The following is a 27774-nucleotide window of genomic DNA, read 5'->3' as shown; positions in this document are numbered from 1 at the left end:
TGGGGGGGTACTTGAGGAATGCTGCCACTCTGTGGCTCGTTGGACACGCCCATCCCTACTAACCCCACCTCCATGTCAAGAGTACCAAAACATGGAGGAGAGAAAAGATGACTTGAAGGTGGAATACGATTGTCATTGCAAGGACAAAAGCGAAAACAAGTTATTTGATCAAATCAACTTTAAGATTGAATGCAAACATCAACTGAATGCTTTGAAAATCATTTTCAATGTGTTTGAATTCTACATATTTTTCAAACAATTCACTTTTTTGTTTACATATATTTTTTTTAACATTTCAGTTTCACCATGCATTACTTCACAATTCTTTTTTTCTCCCATTTCTGTTCTTTTTCTCTTGGGCCAATTCTTTTTAACTCAAATTGGCTCCAAGACTTCTCCCCTGTGTGCATTCTGATGTAGCGTTAGATTGCTTGATGTGGTGAAGCATTTCCCACAGTCAGAGCAGCAGTAAGGCTTCTCTCCAGAATGTTTCCGCAGGTGTCTTTCAAGATATGATGGGAATGGGAAACTCTTCCCACAGTCAGAGCAGGAGTAAGGCTTCTCCCCTGTGTGAGTTCTCCGATGAGAGGTTAGATGACTTGATGTTGTGAAGCATTTCCCACAGTCAGAGCAGGAGTACGGTTTCTCTCCAGAATGTTTCCGCAAGTGTATTTCAAGATATGATGGGAATGGGAAACTCTTCTCACAGTGAGGACAGTGGTGAGGCTTTTCTCCAGTGTGCGTTCGATGGTGCACGTTCAAGCCACTCAGTTGAGAGAAACTCATCCCACAGTCAGAGCAGGAATAAGGCTTCTCTCCAGAATGTTTACGTAGGTGTCTTTCAAGATATGATGGAAATGGGAAACTCTCCTCACAGTGAGGACAGCGGTGAGGCTTTTCTCCAGTGTGCGTTCGATGGTGCACATTCAAGCCACTCAGTTGAGAGAAACTCATCCCACAGTCAGAGCAGGAATAAGGCTTCTCTCCAGAATGTTTACGCAGGTGTCTTTCAAGATACGATAAGAACGGGAAACTCTTCTTACAGTGAGGACAGTGGTGAGACCTCTTAGCTTTGCTCACTTTCCGATGTTGCTTGACTGAAGCAGGCAATGTCTCAACTTGGTCAAAGGAGATAGGGGTCTTTCCTGTGTGAATGACAGCAGAACAACAGGTGAACAGGTGTAACACAATCATTGCATCAAATTAAAATAAAAGATGTGCCCAATTAAGCAGTACTGAAAATGGATATAGAAAACTCTGCTTTAAGTGTATGGAGATCTTTTTACCTTTTTATTTTATTCTACCTAGGTTCATCTGCTTTATTTTTTAAAAATGTATCCTTTATTTAACTAGGTAAGTCAGTTAAGAACAAATTCTTATTTACAATGACAGCCTACCTAGGAACAGTGGGTTAACTGCCTTGTTCAGGGGCAGAACGACAGATTTTTTACCTTGTCAGCTCAGGGATTCGATCCAGCAACCTTTCGGTTACTGGCCCAACACTCTAACCACAAGACTACCTGCTGCCCAGTATGGAGATCCATGGTGGAGCTACCTAGGTTTCTCTGCTTTAAGTGTATTGAGATTCATGGTAGGTTTCTCTGCTTTAAGTGTATGGAGATTCATGGTAGGTTTCTCTGCTTTAAGTTTATTGAGATTCATGGTAGGTTTCTCTGCTTGGAACTATAATGCTACATTTCTTTTTCTTCTTTTTTAAGGATAATGACACTATGACACAGTATATGATACATGCCATTTGCGTCACTACAGACCCTGGTTCGATTCCGGGCTGTATCACAACCGGCCGTGATCGGGAGTCCCATAGGGCAGCGCACAATTGACCCCAGCGTTGTCCGGGTTTTACCGGGGTAGGCCGTCATTGTAAATAAGAATGTGTTTTTAACTGACTTGCCTAGTTAAATAAAATAAGAATTTTTTTGCAGACGCTTTTATCCAAAGCCACTTAGTCATGCGTGCATATGTAACAGGGTTAATTATGTTTCCACTTGCCACTGCAGAAATGTGTATTTAATGGCTATCTATTATAACTGGTTGGTGAAAGTTAGATGTCAATAAGGTGTAATGTCATTGACCATACTTGAAGATAGGGGGAGATCACGAAGGTATTCCCAGTCTGATATGGACATGCAAGCGGTAGGTCACGTTCTGAAATTATGTATTCTATTTACAATGTGTACGAGTTCTACTACCACTGGTGAGCGCCTTTAAAACAGAGATGAATCAACTCATTTTTTTTTTTTCTTAATACTCGGACAGGCCTAAAAATACTACTTTAAAACCTGCTTTTACCATGATCAACAGATTCACTAATGTCTTCCTTCTCCTCTTTGTTAATGATGACATTCAGCCCCAGTGTTTGACTGCTGTCTGCCGTCTTCACTGACGCCATCTCTGGACTCTCTTCTGTGTGAACGAGAACAGAAGACCATGTCAAAAGCTGCAATAGACATACCATCAAAACTATAGTATTGAAACTAGTCAACTTGCAGGGGATAAAAAAAAATATATATACAAAAATCATGTCATAAAGTGGCAGGCAAACAACTAAATAACCCAAGTATGTCCTTTCATCTGCCGTGCTCAAGCCACAACAGCAAATGAAAAATAGGATTGTGTCTTAAAAATAATAATGTAATCAATCTGTCCGACTAAAAGTTAAGTATGAAAACCAACAGACACTGTTGCTCTCGGACTAGAAAACCTGCTCTCCTACCTGGGTAATCATCACATTCCCAAATCTTCACTTCCTCCTCTTTATCTTTCGTGATGACATTGAGCAGGAGTGTTTGACTGCTGTCTTTCACTGATGCCATCTCTCCTGTGATGCACACAACCTGTAAAATAAAAATAAAAAGTCTGTATGAAATGCAGGACTGTTATGTAATTTGATGGCTTCTCCCCCCCCAATCCCCCCCTTCCCCAAAACATGTGTAAAAATTGTACTATAAATTGTGTCTTCCTGTATTATGCTGATGCTAAAATGTTTATTCTACTGAGCCGTTTATGTTGTTATTCTGATCTTTAATTATGTATTTCTTGTTACATTGTCCAGAAGGAACCTACAAGTAAGCAAGCAAGCCTTGGGTGGTGTATACCATGTGTATCCTATACATACGACCAATAAAACTTTAAACTGTCCCTTGCTTAAAAAAATAAATCCCTTATTTTCCGATGTATTCAATTGTTGCTACGGAAACATAGTTCCCTATCCCAGGCCTTTGGCTGGATAAGCTACTAAATAAAGTCTAAAATTGTAAGGTGCATGTAGCTGGCTAACGTTAGATATTTGGGTTTTTATCTAGCCCAGTAATGGACTAAAGGAGCCTAACTTTACTCTTTAAGCTGTATGCTTCCCAGGCGAAACAATTGGCACATATACAAGATTTGGTGATGTTTTTGTTCGTTTTGGTCTTCGGCTGTTCGTGCCCACACATTTTGTTTGTTTGTTGTTGAGGCAAGTCAAAGTTCAGTAGCTGATGGATACACCCCTTTGTCAGTGATTGGTCAACAGTACTACTCCTAGTAGGAGTGGGAAAATTAAGTGTTGGTTGTCATTCAAGGAGAGAGGACTAGTTTCCATGCAATTTTTTTTCACTTGAGAAAAACTGCACCAAACATCTTAGGTAGATGTAAAATTGCGTGACTAATACCTCTTCGGCAAAGCTGTCAAAATTAATGACAGATTCCTTGATTTATCGTTGATTAATTCAGACTATTTTGAGGAAGTGTTTCTGGCTATGCTGTTGCTACGGTGGCTCAACAGGGACAAACCGTAATATTGCCGCTTTTTTCAAGTTTTTCAAGCAAAGGTCATTAGAGAGCATGTGAGCAGACGGTCACTTCTCTTAGCCGAGTTCTGCCAGGAGAAAACTGAACCTGTATGCGGACACCTTCATGTCCAATGACCTTACATGCTCTCTTTAGAGGTGAAATGGCACTGGCAGCCAAAACAGCCAAATACTCCATCTAAACTTGAATAAATTCCCAATTGCGGTACGGTTTTAGAAACACAAGGCCCTCTACTTTCATATCACATCAAAATAATTTCACAAATGCAAAATATACACTTACTTACCGTATCGGTTTTAACACAGTGGCAGCCAAAAGTATATATATATATATTTTTTGTCTACATGAGTTTATTATGGATAAGAGCAGGAATATTTTTTATTGTTGTCAAAAGGCAGTAAACCATCAAATCACCGTGTCACCAGAATAAGACCCTTGACGTTTATTGGAAAGGTGCATCAAGTTCATACCGTGGACTTTCACCACCCTGTGAAATTCATCATCATTGATTTCATTTGTAGCCTAATAAACTGGATGGTCTGCGGATCTAGTGGTAGGGACCCACACGTCATCACGGGACTCCAAGTTCACTCTGATATGATACTTCCCACATAATTACATTTTACTGGCACAGAAATATCCCCACCATGTCGAACGAAATAATTATCTATTGCCATTTATAAAATTGTACCGAAACGTTCGGTTTCGATAACAGCTGTAGCGTTAGTGATTTTATTTTATACAGTTACGACTTTATATTAAAAACAGTGGATGGAAACGCGTTTACTGAGAAGATACTGTCGTCAATAGGCGCTAAAGGTAGTTAGCGTCAATATGAATGGGTTATGTTTTAGCCAATAGATTTCGCTGGTTTAACTACAAAATATTTGATTTAGCTCGTTACCTAGCTACATATTTACATGTTTTACTTACTTGTGAGCTACAAAAAGTATGTTATGGCATTGTTTACTTTAGCTAGCTAAGAGTTGAGTATCATTAGCTACCGCTAGGCTAGCTAGGCTATGCCTGGCCATTTGCCTTTACAACAGACCCCTTCAAATGAGGGGGGATTCTTACCTGAAAGCCTTGTTTTGGTAGCTAAAGCGAAATCATAAATTATTTTTGTGAAGTTATTTGTTCATTGTTTGATGAGTAGTGTTATTTATGCCTTGACATCGCTTCCAAAAAAAAAAAGATTCAAAACAAACGCAATGTCAACTTCCGCATTTTCTTCTTCGACAGACTAGGCCTGTTGTCAAGCTACACAAATGTAGACGTCCGCCACCTGTTGTGCGGGAGTGTGAATCACAGGCACGATATAATAATTGTGCAATATTGAATTCTACTCATTCGCAAACCAAACAACAACACACACACACCAGAAGAGGCTATATATAAATGGAACGGAGTCAAACGTGGTTTCCATCTGTTGGATGTGTTTTTGATACCGTTCCATTTATTCCATTCCGGCCATTACAATGAGCCCGTCCTCCTATAGCTCATCCCACCAGCCTCCACTGACACACACACACACACACATAAAATAGCCATAGTTGAGCATTTCTGACCATCAAGTTCTCTAAATGAACAAAGATTATTAGCCTGTCCATCAAAGATGTTCGAAACCATAATTTGAGTTGAAAATGTGCCACATTTATTGAAGTATTTTTATTCGGTACATGGAAATGTAACTGCAAAAGGCATGTGCACTACGTCATCACACGCAGCCTTGTATCTGCAACGAGTCAATTTGATGGAAACAAATCTCTGGAGGGAAAATGAGCATATAGTTTTGGGGATTTTAGAATATTCGCATGAAAATCTGTCTTCAATTGGATGGAAACCTAGCTACTGTTCTGTGAATCAAGGTAAAACCGACTCAATCTTGCTAGATGTTGATTTAAGAGATGAACTCATCACCTAGATTGTTCTACCATTGTACCACAGATAGAACAATGAGACAGATAATTAACTGGGTGTATAAATGTGAAGCGTCCGGTTGGCATATTTGGTAGTGAGAGGAAGCCCAGTGGTCAACAGTGGGAGAAAATTGAACGAGATGGATTTTGGCCGATATTCAACTCATTTTCTCATCAATGAAAACATTTGATCTCCATACAATTTTCTGTTTCCAAAACTAAAATCTGTAACAGAGTGCACAACATTTGGTAGACTTACCTAATTGTTTATGGATATTACTTTATTTAGGACGAGTGCACTAGATAGTGGGTGTTTTCCTAATGAACGTTATTCAGTAAGGCACAAATGGTCTTCATCCTCTTTTTGACGGTAGCTAACTAGCTTGTCCCAAGTAGACATCTAGCTGTCTGGCTAATTCACAACTTACAAAACAAATGGTTTAAAAAGCTACAAATTGATTTCTTTGCAAGTTTTCCAACTACTAGTACTTCTGTGAATCAACTTTTTTTCACGATAAGAAACATATGTCATCAATAAATACCTTGTTTACTGTAAAATGTTCTCTTGTTATTTTGTTTAGGAGCAGGAGAAGCTATATATATTATGATGATTATGCAAAGGTAATTTCTCGCTTGATTATGAAATTGTTGAGCTGGAATCTCACGTGTTTGTTGTCAAAGATACTGATAACGACTGCCATTATTACAAAGATGAGGAGGCTATGTGCTGCAATACTGTCCGGAGGAAGGGAGTAAAATCCTTGTTCCAGCAGGTATGTAATACATAATGAGACGATGCATTGGGAGTAATTAAGACAGGGTGAGGTACACGTCGTTGGTTGTGTTATCAGTAGTGGGCTGTATCCATGACTACCCATGCAATCAATCACCAAAGCAATGACATTTTAGTCATTTAGCAGACGCTCTTATCCAGAGCGACTTACAGTAGTGAATACATACATTTCATACATTTTTTTTTCTTCTCCGTACTGGTCCCCCCGTGGGAATCGAACCCACAACCCTGGCGTTGCAAACACCATGCTCTACCAACTGAGCCACACGGGATGACCACTAGCATGATGTAACAAACATGCTAGCTACCAGCAATGAAACAAATCTATAGCTGGGTTTAACACAACTGGCATGAAGCAGCATGGCTAGTTAACGTTAGTTTGCCAATGTGTCCAGCCATAATACATCCCAGGGTATGTGCTGCTCAATCAATAGAAGCCAATCATTTGTGACGCTGGGTCATTTCAAGGTAATTTATCGAGCTGTAACTCTTAATAAATGATGGTAGATGTCTGTAAAACATTGTATAGGAAACGACCTGTGTTCTGTTGCCCTATGATCAGATGAAGTCAGAATACCACAAAATATAGTCTACTATAATCATATGCATCTTCAGAAAATAGACCAAACTCAAAAGGTTGTACATTTATTAATTGCCTGTTTAACATGGTGAAAAATGTAGAACATATCAAAACCATGAAAGTAGAGCGTTTGATTACATTGTGCATGTATCCCCTCACTCACATCAATCATCTCCAATCCAAAGTGAAATCTAGAATTGGCTTCCTATTTCGCAACAAAGCATCCTTCACTCATGCTGCCAAACATACCCTCGTAAAACTGACCATCCTACCAATCCTCGACTTCAGCGATGTCATTTACAAAATAGCCTCCAATACCCTACTCAACAAGCTGGATGCAGTCTATCACAGTGCCATCCGTTTTGTCACCAAAGCCCCATATACTACCCACCACTGCGACCTGTACGCTCTCGTTGGCTGGCCTTCGCTTCATAATTGTCGCCAAACACATTGGCTCCAGGTCATCTACAAGACCCTGCTAGGTAAAGTCCCCCCTTATCTCCGCTCACTGGTCACCATAGCAGCACCCACCTGTAGCACGCGCTCCAGCAGGTATATCTCTCTGGTCACCCCTAAAGCCAACTCCTCCTTTGGTCGTCTCTCCTTCCAGTTCTCTGCTGCCAATGACTGGAACGAACTACAAAAATCTCTGAAACTGGAAACACTTATCTCCCTCACTAGCTTTAAGCACCAGCTGTCAGAGCAGCTCACAGATCACTGCACCTGTACATAGCCCATCTATAATTTAGCCCAAACAACTACCTCTTCCCCTACTGTATTTATTTATTTATTTTGCTCCTTTGCACCATATTATTTAGATTTGAACTTTGAACTTTCTTCAAACTACAAATCTACCATTCCAGTGTTTTTCTTGCTATACTTTATTTACTTTGCCACCATGGCATTTTTTTGCCTTTACCTCCCTTATCTCACATCATTTGCTCACATTGTATATAGTCTTATTTTTTTTTGTTCTACTGTATTATTGACTGTATGTTGTTTACTCCACGTGTAACTCTGTGTTGTTGTATGTTGTCGAACTGCTTTGCTTTATCTTGGCCAGGTCGCAATTGTAAATGAGAACTTGTTCTCAACTTGCCTACCTGATTAAATAAAGGTGAAATAAAAATAAAAATAAAAAAATAGGATAATGGAACTAAACAGAAAGATATACACCAGGTGTAGCATTAGAGCACAGCTTCAACACATCAGGTTTCAGAGGGCAGCAACTGAACATGTTTCATAGGATCAAGTGTGGGTCTTTATTCTGATGTTTCATAGGACAGGATAAAGTGTGGGTCTTTATTCTGATGTTTCATAGGACAGGATAAAGTGTGGGTCTTTATTGTGATGTTTCATAGGATCAAGTGTGGGTCTTTATTCTGATGTTTCATAGGACAGGATAAAGTGTGGGTCTTTATTCTGATGTTTCATAGGACAGGATAAAGTGTGGGTCTTTATTCTGATGTTTCATAGGATAAAGTGTGGGTCTTTATTCTGATGTTTCATAGGACAGGATAAAGTGTGGGTCTTTATTCTGATGTTTCATAGGGCAGGATAAAGTGTGGGTCTTTATTCTGATGTTTCATAGGACAGGATAAAGTGTGGGTCTTTATTCTGATGTTTCATAGGACAGGATAAAGTGTGGGTCTTTATTGTGATGTTTCATAGGATAAAGTGTGGGTCTTTATTGTGATGTTTCATTGGACAGGATAAAGTGTGGGTCTTTATTCTGATGTTTCATAGGATAAAGTGTGGGTCTTTATTCTGATGTTTCATAGGACAGGATAAAGTGCGGGTCTTTATTCTGATGTTTCATAGGACAGGATGAAGTGCGGGTCTTTATTCTGATGTTTCATAGGACAGGATAAAGTGCGGGTCTTTATTCTGATGTTTCATAGGACAGGATAAAGTGTGGGTCTTTATTCTGATGTTTCATAGGACAGGATAAAGTGTGGGTCTTTATTCTGATGTTTCATAGGATCAAGTGTGGGTCTTTATTGTGATGTTTCATAGGACAGGATAAAGTGTGGGTCTTCATTGTGATGTTTCATAGGATAAAGTATGGGTCTTTATTGTGATGTTTCATAGGATAAAGTGTGGGTCTTTATTGTGATGTTTCATAGGATAAAGTGTGGTGGGTCTTTATTGTGATGTTTCATAGGACAGGATAAAGTGTGGGTCTTCATTGTGATGTTTCATAGGATAAAGTATGGGTCTTTATTGTGATGTTTCATAGGATAAAGTGTGGGTCTTTATTGTGATGTTTCAGAGGATAAAGTGTGGGTCTTTATTGGGATGTTTCAGAGGATAAAGTGTGGGTCTTTATTGTGATGTTTCATAGGAAAAAGTGTGGGTCTTTATTGTGATGTTTCAGAGGATAAAATGTGGGTCTTTATTGTGATGTTTCCTAGCATAAAATGTGGGTCTTTATTGTGATGTTTCAGAGGATAAAGTGTGGGTCTTTATTGGGATGTTTCAGAGGATAAAGTGTGGGTCTTTATTGTGATGTTTCAGAGGATAAAATGTGGGTCTTTATTGTGATGTTTCAGAGGATAAAGTGTGGGACTTTATTGTGATGTTTCATAGGACAGGATAAAGTGTGGGTCTTTATTGTGATGTTTCATAGGACAGGATAAAGTGTGGGTCTTTATTGTGATGTTTCATTGGACAGGATAAAGTGTGGGTCTTTATTGTGATGTTTCATAGGATAAAGTGTGGGTCTTTATTCTGATGTTTCATAGGACAGGATAAAGTGTGGGTCTTCATTCTATATGTTCTCTGATATTGGGGGTGTTGCTAATCAGGCGATGGTTGTTATGGTGGTGTCTCACAGAGAGGAATGTGTCGGTTTCGATTGAAGCGAAGGAGTGTGACGTAGACCCCAAAAGTCTGCTGTCTACAGGGATGGAGTCCATATACACTAACTATAGCAGGACACGATCAGTAAGAATGTAAGGTCCTCCTTTGGGTACTGGTCACAGGAGTAGCAAGAAAGGCTGCCTTCTGGAGTCTACGTCACGCCTCCCTGTGGCTCAGTTGGTAGAGCATGGTGTTTGCAATGGTGTTTGCAACGCCAGGGTTGTGGGTTCGATTCCCACGGGGGGCCAGTACGAGAAAAAAAAAATGTATGAAATGAATTGAAATGTATGCATTCACTACTGTAAGTCGCTCTGGATAAGCGCGTCTGCTAAATGACTAAAATGTCCTCTCACTGCATCACAGTTGAAGACCACACTGACGGGGCCCACTGTATCACAGTTGAAGACCACACTGACGGGGCCCACTGCATCACAGTTGAAGACCACACTGACGGGGCCCACTGCATCACAGTTGAAGACCACACTGACGGGGCCCACTGCATCACAGTTGAAGACCACACTGACGGGGCCCACTGCATCACAGTTGAAGACCACACTGACGGGGCCCACTGCATCACAGTTGAAGACCACACTGACGGGGCCCACTGCATCACAGTTGAAGACCACACTGACGGGGCCCACTGCATCACAGTTGAAAACCACACTGACGGGGCCCACTGCATCACAGTTGAAGACCACACTGACGGGGCCCACTGCATCACAGTTGAAGACCACACTGACGGGGCCCACTGCATCACAGTTGAAGACCACACTGACGGGGCTGATCCCCTTCATCTTTGTTGCTCCTCACTACGTCAAATTAGAGTGGAATAACTCTTCAAGAGTCATGGGCTGAATGTAGATTCAAAGATGATATAATTACAATTAAATTGAAAAAAATAAAAAATAATAATAAAAATGGACTAATGTCATTCCTTTAAATTCACCAAATCAGAGATGAAATCCTGGTGTTGTTTTACAAGATGGACAAAAGGCACCCAATCAGGATGGTACCAAAGCTGACGGACAAACACATTCATTTGTCACCCTTCACAAACATGGGAGTGAAGCTGGCAACACAGGTGTTTATTAGATACACTGTCTCTGCAGGTAAAGAAGCACATTAACATAAATATCAGCAAATATCGACAAGAAATTTACAAATTCATACGTTCAAGACACTAACTTGTTAATGCTTGAAAATACTGTACTACCACATTACTATACAAATATTAATAAATTAAGATGGAACATCATAAAACATCATGTAGTAAAAATGATGTATTAGTACTAATGGATGCTTTACTTACTCAAGGGATGCAAACTATGATGCCGCTAGGCTAACTGCCTAAGGAGGGCAAACTGATGCAGCTAGGCTAACTGCCTAAGGAGGGCAAACTATGATGCAGCTAGGCTAACTGCCTAAGGAGGGCAAACTATGATGCAGCTAGGCTAACTGCCTAAGGAGGGCAAACTATGATGCAGCTAGGCTAACTGCCTAAGGAGGGCAAACTATGATGCAGCTAGGCTAACTGCCTAAGGAGGGCTAACTATGATGCCGCTAGGCTAACTGCCTAAGGAGGGCAAACTATGATGCCACTAGGCTAACTGCCTAAGGAGGGCTAACTATGATGCAGCTAGGCTAACTGCCTAAGGAGGGCTAACTATGATGCAGCTAGGCTAACTGCCTAAGGAGGGCAAACTATGATGCAGCTAGGCTAACTGCCTAAGGAGGGCAAACTGATGCAGCTAGGCTAACTGCCCAAGGAGGGCAAACTATGATGCCGCTGGGCTAACTGCCCAAGGAGGGCAAACTGATGCAGCTAGGCTAACTGCCTAAGGAGGGCAAACTGATGCCGCTAGACTAACTGCCTAAGGAGGGCAAACTGATGCCGCTAGGCTAACTGCCTAAGGAGGGCAAACTGATGCAGCTAGGCTAACTGCCTAAGGAAGGCAAACTATGATGCTGCTAGGCTAACTGCCTAAGTAGGGCAAACTATGATGCAGCTAGGCTAACTGCCTAAGGAGGGCAAACTATGATGCAGCTAGGCTAACTGCCTAAGGAGGGCAAACTATGATGCAGCTAGGCTAACTGCATAAGGAGGGCAAACTATGATGCCGTTAGGCTAACTGCCTAAGGAGAGCAAACTATGATGCAGCTAGGCTAACTGCCTAAGGAGGTAAAATGCACAGCCCACTTCCTGGAAAACTATGAACAAGTTGTTTGACGTTCTGAACTCAAGGTATGTTCAATCAAATGTAAATGCCATCAGTACAGGGGGTGTATTACACAGTTGAAAACCTGGCACATAGAAATCACTATCAAACTAACAAGCGTTTTCCTTCTAGATCTTACTGGGATAGAAATCCATGGAGGAGGGCTCTCAGACAAGAGAACAGCTTCAAGCTGGTCTCTAGTAGTCTCCTCTCCTCTCCTAGCTGTTCTCTAGTAGTAGTCTCCTCTCCTAGCTGGTCTCTAGTAGTAGTCTCCTCTCCTAGCTGTTCTCTAGTAGTAGTCTCCTCTCCTCTCCTAGCTGGTCTCTAGTAGTCTCCTCTCCTAGCTGGTCTCTAGTAGTCTCCTATCCTAGCTGTTCTCTAGTAGTAGTCTCCACTCCTAGCTGGTCTCTAGTAGTAGTCTCCTCTCCTCTCCTAGCTGGTCTCTAGTAGTCTCCTCTCCTAGCTGGTCTCTAGTAGTCTCCTCTCCTAGCTGGTCTCTAGTAGTAGTCTCCTCTCCTAGCTGTTCTCTAGTAGTAGTCTCCACTCCTAGCTGGTCTCTAGTAGTAGTCTCCTCTCCTCTCCTAGCTGTTCTCTAGTAGTAGTCTCCTCTCCTAGCTGTTCTCTAGTAGTAGTCTCCTCTCCTCTCCTAGCTGTTCTCTAGTAGTAGTCTCCTCTCCTCTCCTAGCTGGTCTCTAGTAGTAGTCTCCTCTCCTCTCCTAGCTATTCTCTAGTAGTAGTCTCCTCTCCTCTCCTAGCTGGTCTCTAGTAGTAGTCTCCTCTCCTAGCTGGTCTCTAGTAGTAGTCTCCTCTCCTAGCTGTTCTCTAGTAGTAGTCTCCTCTCCTAGCTGGTCTCTAGTAGTAGTCTCCTCTCCTAGCTGTTCTCTAGTAGTCTCCACTCCTAGCTGTTCTCTAGTAGTAGTCTCCTCTCCTCTCCTAGCTGTTCTCTAGTAGTAGTCTCCTCTCCTAGCTGGTCTCTAGTAGTAGTCTCCTCTCCTAGCTGTTCTCTAGTAGTAGTCTCCTCTCCTAGCTGGTCTCTAGTAGTAGTCTCCTCTCCTAGCTGTTCTCTAGTAGTAGTCTCCTCTCCTCTCCTAGCTGGTCTCTAGTAGTCTCCTCTCCTAGCTGTTCTCTAGTAGTAGTCTCCTCTCCTCTCCTAGCTGGTCTCTAGGAGTCTCCTCTCCTCTCCTAGCTGTTCTCTAGTAGTAGTCTCCTCTCCTAGCTGGTCTCTAGTAGTAGTCTCCTCTCCTAGCTGGTCTCTAGTAGTAGTCTCCTCTCCTAGCTGTTCTCTAGTAGTAGTCTCCTCTCCTCTCCTAGCTGGTCTCTAGTAGTCTCCTCTCCTCTCCTAGCTGTTCTCTAGTAGTAGTCTCCTCTCCTAGCTGGTCTCTAGTAGTAGTCTCCTCTCCACTCCTAGCTGGTCTCTAGTAGTCTCCTCTCCTCTCCTAGCTGTTCTCTAGTAGTAGTCTCCTCTCCTAGCTGGTCTCTAGTAGTAGTCTCCTCTCCTCTCCTAGCTGGTCTCTAGTAGTCTCCTCTCCTCTCCTAGCTGTTCTCTAGTAGTAGTCTCCTCTCCTAGCTGTTCTCTAGTAGTAGTCTCCTCTCCTCTCCTAGCTGTTCTCTAGTAGTCTCCTCTCCTAGCTGTTCTCTAGTAGTAGTCTCCTCTCCTAGCTGTTCTCTAGTAGTAGTCTCCTCTCCTAGCTGGTCTCTAGTAGTCTCCTCTCCTCTCCTAGCTGTTCTCTAGTAGTAGTCTCCACTCCTAGCTGTTCTCTAGTAGTAGTCTCCTCTCCTAGCTGTTCTCTAGTAGTAGTCTCCTCTCCTCTCCTAGCTGGTCTCTAGTAGTAGTCTCCTCTCCTCTCCTAGCTGTTCTCTATTAGTCTCCTCTCCTAGCTGGTCTCTAGTAGTAGTCTCCTCTCCTCTCCTAGCTGGTCTCTAGTAGTCTCCTCTCCTCTCCTAGCTGTTCTCTAGTAGTAGTCTCCTCTCCTCTCCTAGCTGTTCTCTAGTAGTAGTCTCCTCTCCTCTCCTAGCTGTTCTCTAGTAGTAGTCTCCTCTCCTAGCTGGTCTCTAGTAGTAGTCTCCTCTCCACTCCTAGCTGGTCTCTAGTAGTCTCCTCTCCTCTCCTAGCTGTTCTCTAGTAGTAGTCTCCTCTCCTAGCTGGTCTCTAGTAGTAGTCTCCTCTCCTCTCCTAGCTGGTCTCTAGTAGTCTCCTCTCCTCTCCTAGCTGTTCTCTAGTAGTAGTCTCCTCTCCTAGCTGTTCTCTAGTAGTAGTCTCCTCTCCTCTCCTAGCTGTTCTCTAGTAGTCTCCTCTCCTAGCTGTTCTCTAGTAGTAGTCTCCTCTCCTAGCTGTTCTCTAGTAGTAGTCTCCTCTCCTAGCTGGTCTCTAGTAGTCTCCTCTCCTCTCCTAGCTGTTCTCTAGTAGTAGTCTCCACTCCTAGCTGTTCTCTAGTAGTAGTCTCCTCTCCTAGCTGTTCTCTAGTAGTAGTCTCCTCTCCTCTCCTAGCTGGTCTCTAGTAGTAGTCTCCTCTCCTCTCCTAGCTGTTCTCTATTAGTCTCCTCTCCTAGCTGGTCTCTAGTAGTAGTCTCCTCTCCTCTCCTAGCTGGTCTCTAGTAGTCTCCTCTCCTCTCCTAGCTGTTCTCTAGTAGTAGTCTCCTCTCCTCTCCTAGCTGTTCTCTAGTAGTAGTCTCCTCTCCTCTCCTAGCTGTTCTCTAGTAGTAGTCTCCTCTCCACACCTAGCTGTTCTCTAGTAGTAGTCTCCTCTCCTAGCTGGTCTCTAGTAGTAGTCTCCTCTCCTAGCTGGTCTCTAGTAGTAGTCTCCTCTCCTCTCCTAGCTGTTCTCTAGTAGTAGTCTCCTCTCCACACCTAGCAGTCTCATAAAACTTCTCAGACTACGAGTGCTGACCAGGTCAACCCTGTACATTTAATCATATTCATTATGATCTAAAAAGGGAAGGGTTGTTGTGAGTGTGTGTGTGTGTGTGTGTCAAAGCAACTTCATTCATTATTGAACAACAAGCAGAGCCAGATACTGAATGGACCTGATCTGATTAAATTGGGCTGTCAGCTTCTGAAAGACATGCTGAACCCACATGGTAGGGGGTGAGTGTGATGTCCACTTCCAGTCACAATGCCTTGAAGGATGTAAAAAAATTATTGCTACAATGTTATTATGGTTTGCTAATACCTTAAGAAAAATCTACAACCAGCCCTTCATTCAAGTGACACACAGTGAGAGAAATATCACCTTCATGCACAATGAGGTTGGTCAGGTAGCTGGATAGAACCACAAATATAACTTTGATGTGATTTATTTTCTACAACCCAACGCAGTCATGTTCTGAGAGTTGAATACCTGGTGAAGCAAGTATTCACAGTGGGGCACCTCTCTCGTTTACTGTCAGCAGCACGTACCACAGCCCGCAGTCCCCTGCCCTAACCCGGGCTAGCGAACCTCTGTGTCCCCTCTATCTTCATACATATGCCATTCATCTTTAATAATGCCGTGGTCTGTTGACCTAGCTAGTTATGCTACTTTTATATTGCTGCTTGCTTGTTGCAAGACTAGCTATATCAGTCTTGAAATGACGTTTGCAAGCCAGAGAGTTAGGCAACGTTTGAGTCCTCTGGCAAAAACACAATTATCAGACTAGCTGGCGGTTCGTAATTAACCAAGGACCTCGTTTGCAGTGTTGTACTTCGGGCAAGAAGGTCGAGGGTTCGAGGCCTGCTCCCTGCTGTTTCATTACACTATCTTTTGGCCACACGATGGTGGTATAAGATTGTAAATCGAATCCTTGGAAATCCTTGGAAATACAACCAGTTATTTCACACTGGTCACCAGGTTTGGCCCCAATTCAAATTAAAAGCAGTCAATTCAGGAAATGATTTGAATAAAACAAATCTTTTTTTTTTTTTAATAAATAGCTTCTACTTTTCAGTTTATTATTAAGTATTGAAAATGCATTTTTCCCCCCAATTAATATAGTAATTTGTGATTACTTCCTGAATTGACTGCCTTCAATTCGAATTCAGCCCAACCCTGAGGGCCCTACACCATGGCTGGGTTTAGTAAGAGCCTCTGAGGGACCTACACCATGGCCGGGTTTAGTAAGAGCCTCTGAGGGACCTACACCATGGCCGGGTTTAGTAAGAGCCTCTGAGGGCCCTACACCATGGCCGGGTTTAGTAAGAGCCTCTGAGGGACCTACACCATGGCCAGGTTTAGTAAGAGCCTCTGAGGGACCTACACCATGGCCGGGTTTAGTAAGAGCCTCTGAGGGACCTACACCATGGCTGGGTTTAGTAAGAGCCTCTGAGGGCCCTACACCATGGCCGGGTTTAATAAGAGCCTCTGAGGGACCTACACCATGGCTGGGTTTAGTAAGAGCCTCTGAGGGACCTACACCATGGCTGGGTTTAGTAAGAGCCTCTGAGGGACCTACACCATGGCCGGGTTTAGTAAGAGCCTCTGAGGGCCCTACACCATGGCTGGGTTTAGTTAGAGCCTCTGAGGGACCTACACCATGGCTGGGTTTAGTAAGAGCCTCTGAGGGACCTACACCATGGCCGGGTTTAGTAAGAGCCTCTGAGGGACCTACACCATGGCCGGGTTTAAGTAAGAGCCTCTAATGCCCTGCAACAATACGTGTCCAGTGTAGCAGGCCTGTAAAAACACTTACAACGGTGAATCTCCATTGAACATGATTTATCTACATCTGAGTCAATGGCCCTAGGAGACCTCATTTTATTTAAACCCGGAGAACCTGTTGCCAGACTAGAATTAATGTAAAACTCAAAGATTGTGGTATAACAAAGCAAAAGTGACAAAACGTACCCACTGATAGGCTAGATGAAATGTTTAAAGAGCGAATCATTTCAGATCTATACACAGGGTTTCCACTCTTAAGATGCACAAAAAAATTCCACGACAAAAGGCCAAACAGTGTAAATGCGGAAAAAACAACAACATTTTCATAACCATTGAATTTCTAAAATGTGATGTGTACAGGAAATGTAATAAAGGGAATGTAATACATTATTTAATACAATCAGGGAATTTTGCATACAGTTAAGTTACAAGTGCCTTGGAGGTAAGAGCTGGGGGTTGTTTCTGGACAAGGCCCTGTTATCCTTCTCCTGAAAACGTGGTCCCTCTCCAAAGCCTTTTATATTGTCCAGAGTGTGGACATCTACATTTATCTCAATGTACTGGTTACTACCTGAACTCTCCTTATAAACATAATCTAACCAGGATTGGAATACGGCATCCCTCCTAACAGATCAGTCTATTTCCTGTGACTTCACGACCAGTCTGAGTAGTTAGTCCACTGGTGAGGAGAGTCTGATAAACATTGTATTCCTGTTCTGGTAAAAGGTTAGTCCGTCCATGGAACGGAGTTCAAAAAAACAACCAGTCTGACAGGAAATCAACATGGCTGAAGGTGTAACAGTGGTGTCCAACATCCTCAGGGCAGGTCCACATGTTGAGGATGGAGTCAGACTTCATGTCCCTCTAGTATAGCAAATAGAGGATCTGTGAATAAAATGAAGAGAAAAATTATGCATTCACAGTGGCAGTCAAGTTTCTGGGTGTGGTTAAACCCGAAGTAGGGATATATGGAATGAATTGTTCTGGTACAAATCCACAACGTGTGAAAACTTCTCGTAGAGATGACGGCGTCGTCGTAGAGATGACCGCGTCGTCGTAGAGCTGACCGCGTCGTCGTAGAGATGACCGCGTCGTCGTAGAGATGACCGCGTCGTCAAGATTGGAGTCTTTTTTTCCAATTAATATCATAATAGTAATTTGTGATTACTTCTTGAATTGACTGCCTTCAATTCGAATTCAGCCCAACCCTGAGGGACCTACACCATGGCCGGGTTTCATTGGAATAAGACTCCAATCTTGATGACGCCGTCGCCCCTACTGACGACGCCGCCGCCCCTACCGACGACGCCGCCGCCCCTACCGACGCCGCCGACGACGCGGCCGCCTCTACCGACGCCGCCGCCTCTACCGACGCCGCCTCTACCGACGCCGCCTCTACCGACGACGCCGCCGCCTCTACCGACGACGCGGCCGCCTCTACCGACGACGCGGCCGCCTCTACCGACGACGCGGCCGCCTCTACCGACGACGCCGTCACCTCGATGAGAAGTGCTCCATGTCTACTGAGATGGGTTCTGATGTGTTTGGGGATTGTAAATACCTTCAGGTACCGTAGGCACCTGAATGACAACAGAACATTTTGCCCTATTGTATGTTATCCTATGTTGGGACACAGAAGGGAGACAATGAAATATGTTCTGTGTCTGGTTTGGTAGTTAGCCTGAATATCTGGTAAATCTGGGTTAAAATATATGCTGGATCAGTCTACTGCCCAGGCTATAGCCAATTTTTTCCCCAAATGAAAATGTAACCTTTCTGTAACTAGGCAAGTCAGTTAAAAACAAATTATTATTTACAATGACGGCCTACCCCGGCCAAACCCGGGCGATGCTGGGACAATTGTGCGGGGCCTTATGCACCCATCCACAAAATGTCTGGAACTCACCAGCGAAGATGCCACCTCGTCATCATGACAGAAGTTGCGTCCTCAAGTGTTGGTCTCCTGGGAACAAGCCACTGCTCCTAACATTCTGTAGGTGGCCTCCTTCTCCACCACTAGAAATCACAGTGTTTAGAGCCAGTGTTAATCAAAGTGTTTAGTACCAGTGTTAATCACAGTGTTTAGTGCCAGTGTTAATCACAGTGTTTAGTGCCAGTGTTAATCACAGTGTTTAGTGCCAGTGTTAATCACAGTGTTTAGTACCAGTGTTAATCACAGTGTTTAGTACCAGTGTTAATCAAAGTGTTTAGTGCCAGTGTTAATCACAGTGTTTAGTACCAGTGTTAATCACAGTGTTTAGTGCCAGTGTTAATCACAGTGTTTAGTACCAGTGTTAATCACAGTGTTTAGTGCCAGTGTTAATCACAGTGTTTAGTGCCAGTGTTAATCACAGTGTTTAGTGCCAGTGTTAATCACAGTGCTTAGTGCCAGTGTTAATCAAAGTGTTTAGTACCAGTGTTAATCACAGTGTTTAGTGCCAGTGTTAATCAAAGTGTTTAGTGCCAGTGTTAATCACAGTGTTTAGTGCCAGTGTTAATCACAGTGTTTAGTACCAGTGTTAATCAAAGTGTTTAGTACCAGTGTTAATCACAGTGTTTAGTGCCAGTGTTAATCAAAGTGTTTAGTACCAGTGTTAATCACAGTGTTTAGTGCCAGTGTTAATCACAGTGTTTAGTACCAGTGTTAATCACAGTGTTTAGTGCCAGTGTTAATCAAAGTGTTTAGTACCAGTGTTAATCACAGTGTTTAGTGCCAGTGTTAATCAAAGTGTTTAGTACCAGTGTTAATCACAGTGTTTAGTGCCAGTGTTAATCACAGTGTTTAGTGCCAGTGTTAATCACAGTGTTTAGTGCCAGTGTTAATCACAGTGTTTAGTACCAGTGTTAATCACAGTGTTTAGTGCCAGTGTTAATCACAGTGCTTAGTGCCAGTGTTAATCACAGTGTTTAGTGCCAGTGTTAATCACAGTGTTTAGTGCCAGTGTTAATCAAAGTGTTTAGTGCCAGTGTTAATCACAGTGTTTAGTGCCAGTGTTAATCACAGTGTTTAGTGCCAGTGTTAATCACAGTGTTTAGTACCAGTGTTAATCACAGTGCTTAGTGCCAGTGTAAATCACAGTGCTTAGTGCCAGTGTTAATCACAGTGTTTAGTGCCAGTGTTAATCACAGTGCTTAGTGCCAGTGTTAATCACAGTGTTTAGTGCCAGTGTTAATCACAGTGTTTAGTGCCAGTTTTAATCACAGTGTTTAGTACCAGTGTTAATCACAGTGTTTAGTGCCAGTGTTAATCACAGTGTTTAGTGCCAGTGTTAATCACAGTGTTTAGTGCCAGTGTTAATCACAGTGTTTAGTGCCAGTGTTAATCAAAGTGGTGTCCACTCCACATACAGTATAATAATTGGTTAACATTGACATCCCCAATAAGCTCTTCTTCTAAGCCACAATGTCTGAGACAGGCAGCCCAATTCTGATCATTTTCCATTAATCTACATTTTGACCAATCACATCAGATCTTTTTCAAAGCTGATTGGTCAAAAGACCAATTAGTGAAGAAAACAAATTCAGAATTGGGCTGCCTGTCTAAAGGCAGCAAAATTGTAAAAAAAAAATCAGATTCTTAAAAATAATATTTAGGGATTTAACACACCTTTAGGGATTTGGGGTTTTCACTTGTGTAGCGTTGAAAGTGTTTAGTCCAACATGGAGAAAGGACGATACGAGCACGCTGCTTTAGGGATACTCTGCTGGAAACACAAACGCATGTATAAAGTTATCAGACCAAGCAATTACAGCTAATTCCCATTCATTTAAGTGTTGACATGAATGCTATTAGCACCAGTCAGATTCTATGAATTCTTAAAATGTTAACATAATTTAACATACCTTTTCATCCAGAGGCTCACGTGTCATAACTAGCTACGGATTCTGATTCATACGCGATGTCTGGAGAAAGGGGAGACTTGTGCACTGAGACGAGTGACTGAGTGAGTGGGTCACTCAAAAAAACAGAGGACAAAACAGAAAAACACTTCTGATCGAACTGCAGTTCCTCACAATAAAATGACACCTCTAAGAATGTCAGTGGAAGTATCCTTAAAAAAAAAAAATTAAATAAATAGATCTTAGTTTACGGTAGAATAGCTCCATGTTCAAAACAGAAACATGTGGGTAACAGTAAGGCAGGTCTTGATGCAGTCTCTTAACCTTTCCACTAAAAAAAGGGAAAAAAAAAAAAAAAAATAGCCCACTGATGAAAAAAAAAGGATAAAAACATGATCCATCATAGTAGGTTATTTCACTAATGCATACTTTTAGAAAATAAAATATATTTGTTTGTCTTTTTAATTCTAACAAAAAAAAGATCAGAAGTTTTCTTCTATAGAGGCTTGTAAAAGTAGTCGAGTTTGTCTCGTCAATGAATACGTTGTAAAATAGTTAAGAGAAAAAAAATAAGTCTCGCAATAATCCTGCTGTATTCAGTCTCTACAGCAAGACCAGACATCAACAGTTAAACAGGAAGGAAGGCCAAGGGAATCTGCAAAAATCCACTATTCAAAAGACTAAACCCTTAATACGGATACATTTAAAATATATTGTCTCCTTATTTTCACTTAATCCTAAAAAGACTAGGCTACTCCTTCTTGTGTACCAATTTCTGAATTGGTCCAAGAAGCGTTAGTGTAGCCTCCCCATTAAACATTTAGCTACAGTATGCCTAATGAATACACATCTCTGTTAGGCTTGTTGACTCCCCATTAAACATTTAGCTACAGTATGCCTAATGAATACACATCTGTGTTAGGCTTGTTGACTCCCCATTAAACATTTAGCTACAGTATGCCTAATGAATACACATCTGTGTTAGGCTTGTTGACTCCCCATTAAACATTTAGCTACAGTATGCCTAATGAATACACATCTCTGTTAGGCTTGTTGACTCCCCATTAAACATTTAGCTACAGTATGCCTAATGAATACACATGGTGTTAGGCTTGTTGACTCCCCATTAAACATTTAGCTACAGTATGCCTAATGAATACACATGGTGTTAGGCTTGTTGACTCCCCATTAAACGTTTAGCTACAGTATGCCTAATGAATACACATCTCTGTTAGGCTTGTTGACTCCCCATTAAACATTTAGCTACAGTATGCCTAATGAATACACATCTCTGTTAGGCTTGTTGACTCCCCATTAAACATTTAGCTATGGTATGCCTAATGAATACACATGGTGTTAGGCTTGTTGACTCCCCATTAAACATTTAGCTACAGTATGCCTAATGAATACACATCTCTGTTAGGCTTGTTGACTCCCCATTAAACATTTAGCTACAGTATGCCTAATGAATACACATGGTGTTAGGCTTGTTGACTCCCCATTAAACATTTAGCTACAGTATGCCTAATGAATACACATGGTGTTAGGCTTGTTGACTCCCCATTAAACGTTTAGCTACAGTATGCCTAATGAATACACATCTCTGTTAGGCTTGTTGACTCCCCATTAAACATTTAGCTACAGTATGCCTAATGAATACACATCTCTGTTAGGCTTGTTGACTCCCCATTAAACATTTAGCTATGGTATGCCTAATGAATACACATGGTGTTAGGCTTGTTGACTCCCCATTAAACGTTTAGCTACAGTATGCCTAATGAATACACATCTCTGTTAGGCTTGTTGACTCCCCATTAAACATTTAGCTACAGTATGCCTAATGAATACACATCTCTGTTAGGCTTGTTGACTCCCCATTAAACATTTACCTACAGTATGCCTAATGAATACACATCTCTGTTAGGTTTGTTGACTCCCCATTAAACATTTAGCTACAGTATGCCTAATGAATACACATCTCTGTTAGGCTTGTTGACTCCCCATTAAACATTTAGCTACAGTATGCCTAATGAATACACATGGTGTTAGGCTTGTTGACTGTTCTAGGGTGAGTAATAGAATGGAAGTCTACGGACTTCAGGGAGACCTAAAACTAGTCTTACATTAGGAACCTTTCACATTCCAAGTATGATCCAAAGACCAATATAGAATTCAGTCATTTGAAAACACACTTTTTTTAAAACTGTGAAACTATTGTGATAAAGGTAGCCCAATATATGAAAGTAGAGTATGTCATAGTATGACTTTGCTTTACCTATATGAAAGTCTGTGTGTATTAGCAGGTAGGTCTACTTCCGTACAGAAAAATACTTTAAAACACAATGTCCTCTCTACAGCTGAGAGAGAGGCCAACCAGCACAAATAGGCAAAGTGATGCAGAGTAACTGGAGCTTGTTGCCAATCTGGTCATTGATTTGTCATTTTAATGTGTGCATCAGCCAGTTTCTGTTTTTCCACAGTTAGGCTCCATCCTGTCCAGACTGGAGCTCCGTCCTGTCCAGACTGGAGCTCCGTCCTGTCCAGACAGTTTCTGGGTGTTTCTCTACCACACAAGTGATCCAAGAACCCTTCTTCCTTTTGGCAAAACTCTTGTTGTCTTTCTGCAGTGATTTTAACACTGACAGTTTTTTTTTTTATTAGCCCGGAGCCATTCCCAAGTGCGAGTCGTCTTCTTGAACTGACGGAATTTGACTTAGCCTTTTGCAGATTTTCAATAGCCCCCAAATCCTAGGATGTCTGATCTGTATTCAGCAAGGATTTGTTAGCATTTCTTCTCAGAACCAGTCTCAACTACAAAGCATTTTGAAAGTTCAGTAAGAATCCACCTCGTGTTGCACTTCATCACATTTAACAATATCAATCTTTTTCCCCCCCAGGCAAATAAGAAACTGGCTTTTCACAGCGAGCAGATCAGACTTTTCTTTCCATCTTGCATCTTTTTTTCCCCCTGAGATCTGTCAGGAAGTGCTTTTCTTTTCCCTGGCAGATGCTCTCCATCTCATCTCAATGAGGTTCTACTTGTCTGACAACTTTCTTTTCCTTCTTGGCTATAAACATTTATTTATCCTCATTAAATCCCTTTTTTCCCCCTGTTACTTCTGTGAGCCTATGGTATTTTGTCTCAAGTGATGATGCAGGGACCTTCTGGTTATATCTGTGAAGTTGGCTTGATTTTACTTCCGAAAGGACCACTTTCTGCAGCTGGTAGTGGTGACTGTGGAAGGCTGAATACATTTCCAGTCAGAATATTACTGGGTGTTGATCCATCTTTGATCAAAAATGCTCTTCAGATGTTCTGACAGTTTCTTGGTCTTTGCAGAAATAAACCAGTTTGACCTCAGAGTGAAGATCAGACTCCTCCTTTATGCAGATGTCAGCAGGTTCATTATCCTGGCCAAGCATTGCTGCTTCATCAGTGGAGATTGTTTCAACTGTCTCCACAGCGATAGTGTCTTTACAATGATGAGGATAAACCAGCCTTGCATCTTGTTCTATATTTTTTTCAGGAAAATAATCTGAAAGCACAGTTTTTTTTTTTGCTTGGCTTTTAATCACACTCGGTAGTATGAACACTTCTTTAGAGATTTCTCCTTTTCCCAAGAGCTCAGGTTTGTGTTTCTGAACCATTCTTTTCACTTTACAGTTAATACGCAGTTGAAATAGATTACGTCTCTGATTTTGCAAACTAAGATCAAAATTGTATTTTAGAATATCAAAGAGAATATAGCCAAATCTTTTTTCTTTTTTATGGTAGGATTTTATCTTAGCATATTTATACACCTCAAATATTACACCGTTTGTCAGTAAGTGAAATTCCAGTTTCTTTTTAGAAGGTTTGGATGCAACATCAAGGTCCAGACCTATTTCCTCACAGAGTGGGTAGCACGCGTCGGCTTTCACCATTTTTTTGGTGTGAGACGTCACATTTGATTGGTCTACGTTGGTAACAACAATTTGCTTTGTTTCATCAGTACAAAGTGCAAGGTCAGTCTCATCAGAGATTCTCTCTATTTTGACACAATGAGGTTCTATTTGTATGACTTCAAAGAAATGTCCTCCCTCAGTCTCCTCGGTTACTAACATGTCCATGTCTTTCTTCTTCCTCATTAAATTCAATCTTCTCCTTTTTGATACTTCTTTCATTTGGTATTTCGGCTCAAGTGATGCTGTAGTGACCTTCTGGTTACTGGACATATCTGCAGGATTCTTTCGTTTGCGTGACTTCTTTAAGAAGAAAGCTTCATTTTCAAGTTCCCATCTCCATGTACCGTTTTTACCCGTCTTACGCTGCAAAACTGCTCTTAACCTTCCCATAATATCTTCAGCCAGCTCAGTTTTACCACTTTTTAAATCCAAATCAAAATTATGCTCGAGAACCTCACACACAATCTGCTTCCAATTTCCACACACTTGTGAGGCAAAATCAGCCAATTCAAACATTACATCTCTGGTCAATAGATGCAAGTCAAGTTTCTCAGCTTTCCCATATTTTGATTTCACAATAATGTCAAGTCCTTTTTCCTTACAGATGGGGTAGAGGTCCCTCAATGCTTCTTCTACAGTGGGCATTATTAAGGATTGGTGCATTGTTATATCTGTCTGAGATGTGAAGGTGTCCGCCTGGACATGTTGAGGATACACGATGCCCATATCAGGCTCATACCTTGTGCAGATATCATTACGCCCATTTTCAGGGTCAAGGATTGTAGTCTCATCAGCACATCGTGTTACATCTGTCTCGGTAGATAAGCTCTCTGTCGTCACATGCAGAGGAGAGATCAGGCCAACAACAGGCTCCTCCTTTATGCAAATGTCAAACGGTGTAGGATTTGACCAGCTGTTTTGTAAATAGAACTGTGCCCATTTAAGGGAGTATTCCAAAACTTTAACTGTCTTTGGATCAGGAAGTTCAAACACTTCTGTTAACCACGCAGGTGTTCTCTTGGAATGCATCTTCAGCATTTCTTTTAATTTCTTTTCTATCTTGTTTGAAAAGTCATATTGTTGTTCATTTTGTACACCAAGACCAAAGTTGTAATCTAGAATATCAAAGATAACATGAGGACGAGATCTATTAATGTTTCTAGCATATTCTGACACCTCAAGCATAACACCAAATGTCAGTAAATGCAAATCAAGTTTCTGTTTCGCTCCTGATCCAACATTGAAATCTACACCTATCTCCTTGCACTTGGCGTATGGATCTTTCCAATATTTCCCAAACTTTCTTAGGTTTGGTCTTGAGTAACTGCCACGACACTGACGTATATATTTATCCTCTAACGTTTTCTGGCATTGTAGTCTTTGTCTTAAATTGGCATTGTAGTTTTCCTCTTCATCAGAGGGAAAGTTCAATGGCTCACAATATTCTGGAAGAATAGACCTAGTAGATACAGCTAAATTACAGCCGCTTTCTGTAGCAGGAGAGGTTAGCACAGAATGAATGGCAGTACTATGGCTTGGGATATTAACATTGTCAGAGGGCAATTCATTATTGATCTGGGTCTGTGTTTGGCTAGAAACCTGTGAAGTTGGGTTGATTTCAGCTTCAAAATAACCACTGAAGGCGGATGCATGTCCTGTCAGAATATCACTGGATGGTGCTAAATGCCACGATCGCTCTTTGATTGAATTAACTTCAGATGTGCCGATGGTATCTTGATCTTTACAGAAATAAACCACTTTGACAGCCCTGTTCTCCACATCACTTGCTCCGGTCATTTCTGGAAAAATACGTAAAATCTGCCCTTGGCTTGTTGTTTGGGGACTGATGGGATGTACATGTGAATTATCTTTCAGTAAACCCACATGGTAACCTGTTTCTGTGTTTCCTGACAATGTTGAATTTGGGTAATCTATCCAGGCATTAATCGAATCAGACCAAATTATTGTTTGGGATATCTCCCTCCCATCTTCCTCTAGTTTAACGTCAACATCCATTTTGCACCAATATCTCTACAAAAGACAAACTAATCAAAACCCCCCCGATGACATTAATCTCTAAATGAGCTAGACAGATAATGTAATTTCCCCTATATAAATGAGCTAGCCAAGTGCCTGCAAATGCCTACATGTAGCTATCTAACTATGAGAAACACTCTTCACGCCACTTCGATACAGCTACGACCCGGAAGTTACTTTTTTTCGTAGCAGATTAAGACAAATTATTACGCAACGGGCTATGAGAATCAACGTAGCAGGTTAGGACAATTTTGTTAATAAGGTTATGAAAAGAATTAGGGTTAGCAAAACTGCCCTCCTAACCTGCTATTAAAATCATTTCCGGTCGTAGCTCTATCGAAGTGGTTGAGAAAAAGAGGTTAGTTGTCCGTTTACCTGCTAGGCTAACTAACGCTTTACCTTTACTGGTGATGGGCTACTGCAAATCCCTTGGCCTTCATTCTATTTAGATAAATTTTGCAAAAAATAAATATTTCCAAACACTTCGTATGCTAGCTAGTACACAAAAAACGGAGTGGAATATTTACGGAAGTGTTTTGAAGTCGACGTCAGAGGGTTGTTGCTCGACGAAGTACAGACGGAAGTGATGTCAAATTCGTTATCCTGTCGTCATGCGATTTGGTCTTGGCTAGAAGGGGTACAGCTGCGGATAGAAGTTGATATTTATATTTATTTTTATCAAACAAATTGGTATAGAATACAACCTTTTAGTGTCAAGTAAGGGCTTTTTACACTATTAGAATGCACGTTCACGTCATTGTGTGTGTTGGGACAGGCTGCGGCACCTACAATTGAGTTAATAATAATAATAATAATATGAACTCACAGCGTTGACATTTACTTTTTAGTCATTTTGCAGACACTCTTATCCAGAGCGATTTACAGGAGTAATTAGGGTTAAGTGCCTTGCTCAAATGTACATCTGCAGATGTTTTACCTAGTAGGCCAGGGGATTCGGTTACTGGCCCAACGCTCTGAACCGCTAAACTACCTGCATTAACAAGGGATTCACACCATTTTTTCCAAATGGGGTCCCTTGCATTTTCTAGTATCAATTTGGGGTCATTTACAGAAAACGTTTAGGGACCCCTGACATAGCAGCAGGGCTGGTTACCGACCAGACACGCAGGGCATGATC

General features: G+C 41.7%; 2 protein-coding genes across 5 annotated transcripts; both read right to left on the bottom strand.

Moving 5' to 3' along the window:
* Positions 1–163: 163 nt before the first annotated feature.
* On the bottom strand, positions 164–5081 carry LOC115172970 (gastrula zinc finger protein XlCGF67.1). 2 transcript variants are annotated; one of them, XM_029730897.1, is made up of 5 exons: positions 4888–5080; positions 2735–2855; positions 2311–2424; positions 993–1145; positions 164–824 (listed from the first exon to the last, which is right to left on the bottom strand). In XM_029730897.1, exons 2-5 carry the CDS (start codon positions 2832–2834, stop codon positions 376–378), a joined length of 816 nt encoding a protein of 271 aa, XP_029586757.1. In that variant the 5' UTR covers positions 2835–2855; positions 4888–5080; the 3' UTR covers positions 164–375. The 2 variants fall into 2 exon arrangements, with proteins under 2 accessions (XP_029586757.1, XP_029586756.1); XM_029730896.1 differs by having other exon boundaries at positions 164–1145; positions 4888–5081.
* An 11799-nt stretch (positions 5082–16880) lies between these two features.
* On the bottom strand, positions 16881–27221 carry LOC115172969 (uncharacterized). 3 transcript variants are annotated; one of them, XM_029730894.1, is made up of 5 exons: positions 22544–27221; positions 20658–22355; positions 20422–20518; positions 18721–18830; positions 16881–17699 (listed from the first exon to the last, which is right to left on the bottom strand). In XM_029730894.1, exon 1 carries the CDS (start codon positions 26613–26615, stop codon positions 23949–23951), a length of 2667 nt encoding a protein of 888 aa, XP_029586754.1. In that variant the 5' UTR covers positions 26616–27221; the 3' UTR covers positions 16881–17699; positions 18721–18830; positions 20422–20518; positions 20658–22355; positions 22544–23948. The 3 variants fall into 3 exon arrangements, with proteins under 3 accessions (XP_029586754.1, XP_029586753.1, XP_029586755.1); XM_029730893.1 differs by having other exon boundaries at positions 20658–27221; XM_029730895.1 differs by having other exon boundaries at positions 20422–20515; positions 20658–27221.
* Between the last annotated feature and the right edge of the window lie 553 nt (positions 27222–27774).

Source organism: Salmo trutta, chromosome 33, assembly GCF_901001165.1.
Source record: "Salmo trutta chromosome 33, fSalTru1.1, whole genome shotgun sequence".
In the NCBI taxonomy this organism is placed as follows: domain Eukaryota; kingdom Metazoa; phylum Chordata; class Actinopteri; order Salmoniformes; family Salmonidae; genus Salmo; species Salmo trutta.
This window is presented reverse-complemented; position numbering and strand designations above follow the sequence as displayed.

What these genes read in the sequence shown, in the direction of transcription:
- LOC115172969 (XM_029730893.1), bottom strand. Translation starts at nt 26,615, where the DNA reads ATGGATGTTGACGTTAAACTAGAGGAAGATGGGAGGGAGATATCCCAA.
- LOC115172970 (XM_029730896.1), bottom strand. Translation starts at nt 2,834, where the DNA reads ATGGCATCAGTGAAAGACAGCAGTCAAACACTCCTGCTCAATGTCATC. An exon ending in GGAATGTGATGATTACCCAG is followed by an intron (nt 2,425 to 2,734) that starts GTAGGAGAGCAG and finishes TCGTTCACACAG; the next exon opens with AAGAGAGTCCAGAGATGGCG. An exon ending in TAGTGAATCTGTTGATCATG is followed by an intron (nt 1,146 to 2,310) that starts GTAAAAGCAGGT and finishes TCATTCACACAG; the next exon opens with GAAAGACCCCTATCTCCTTT.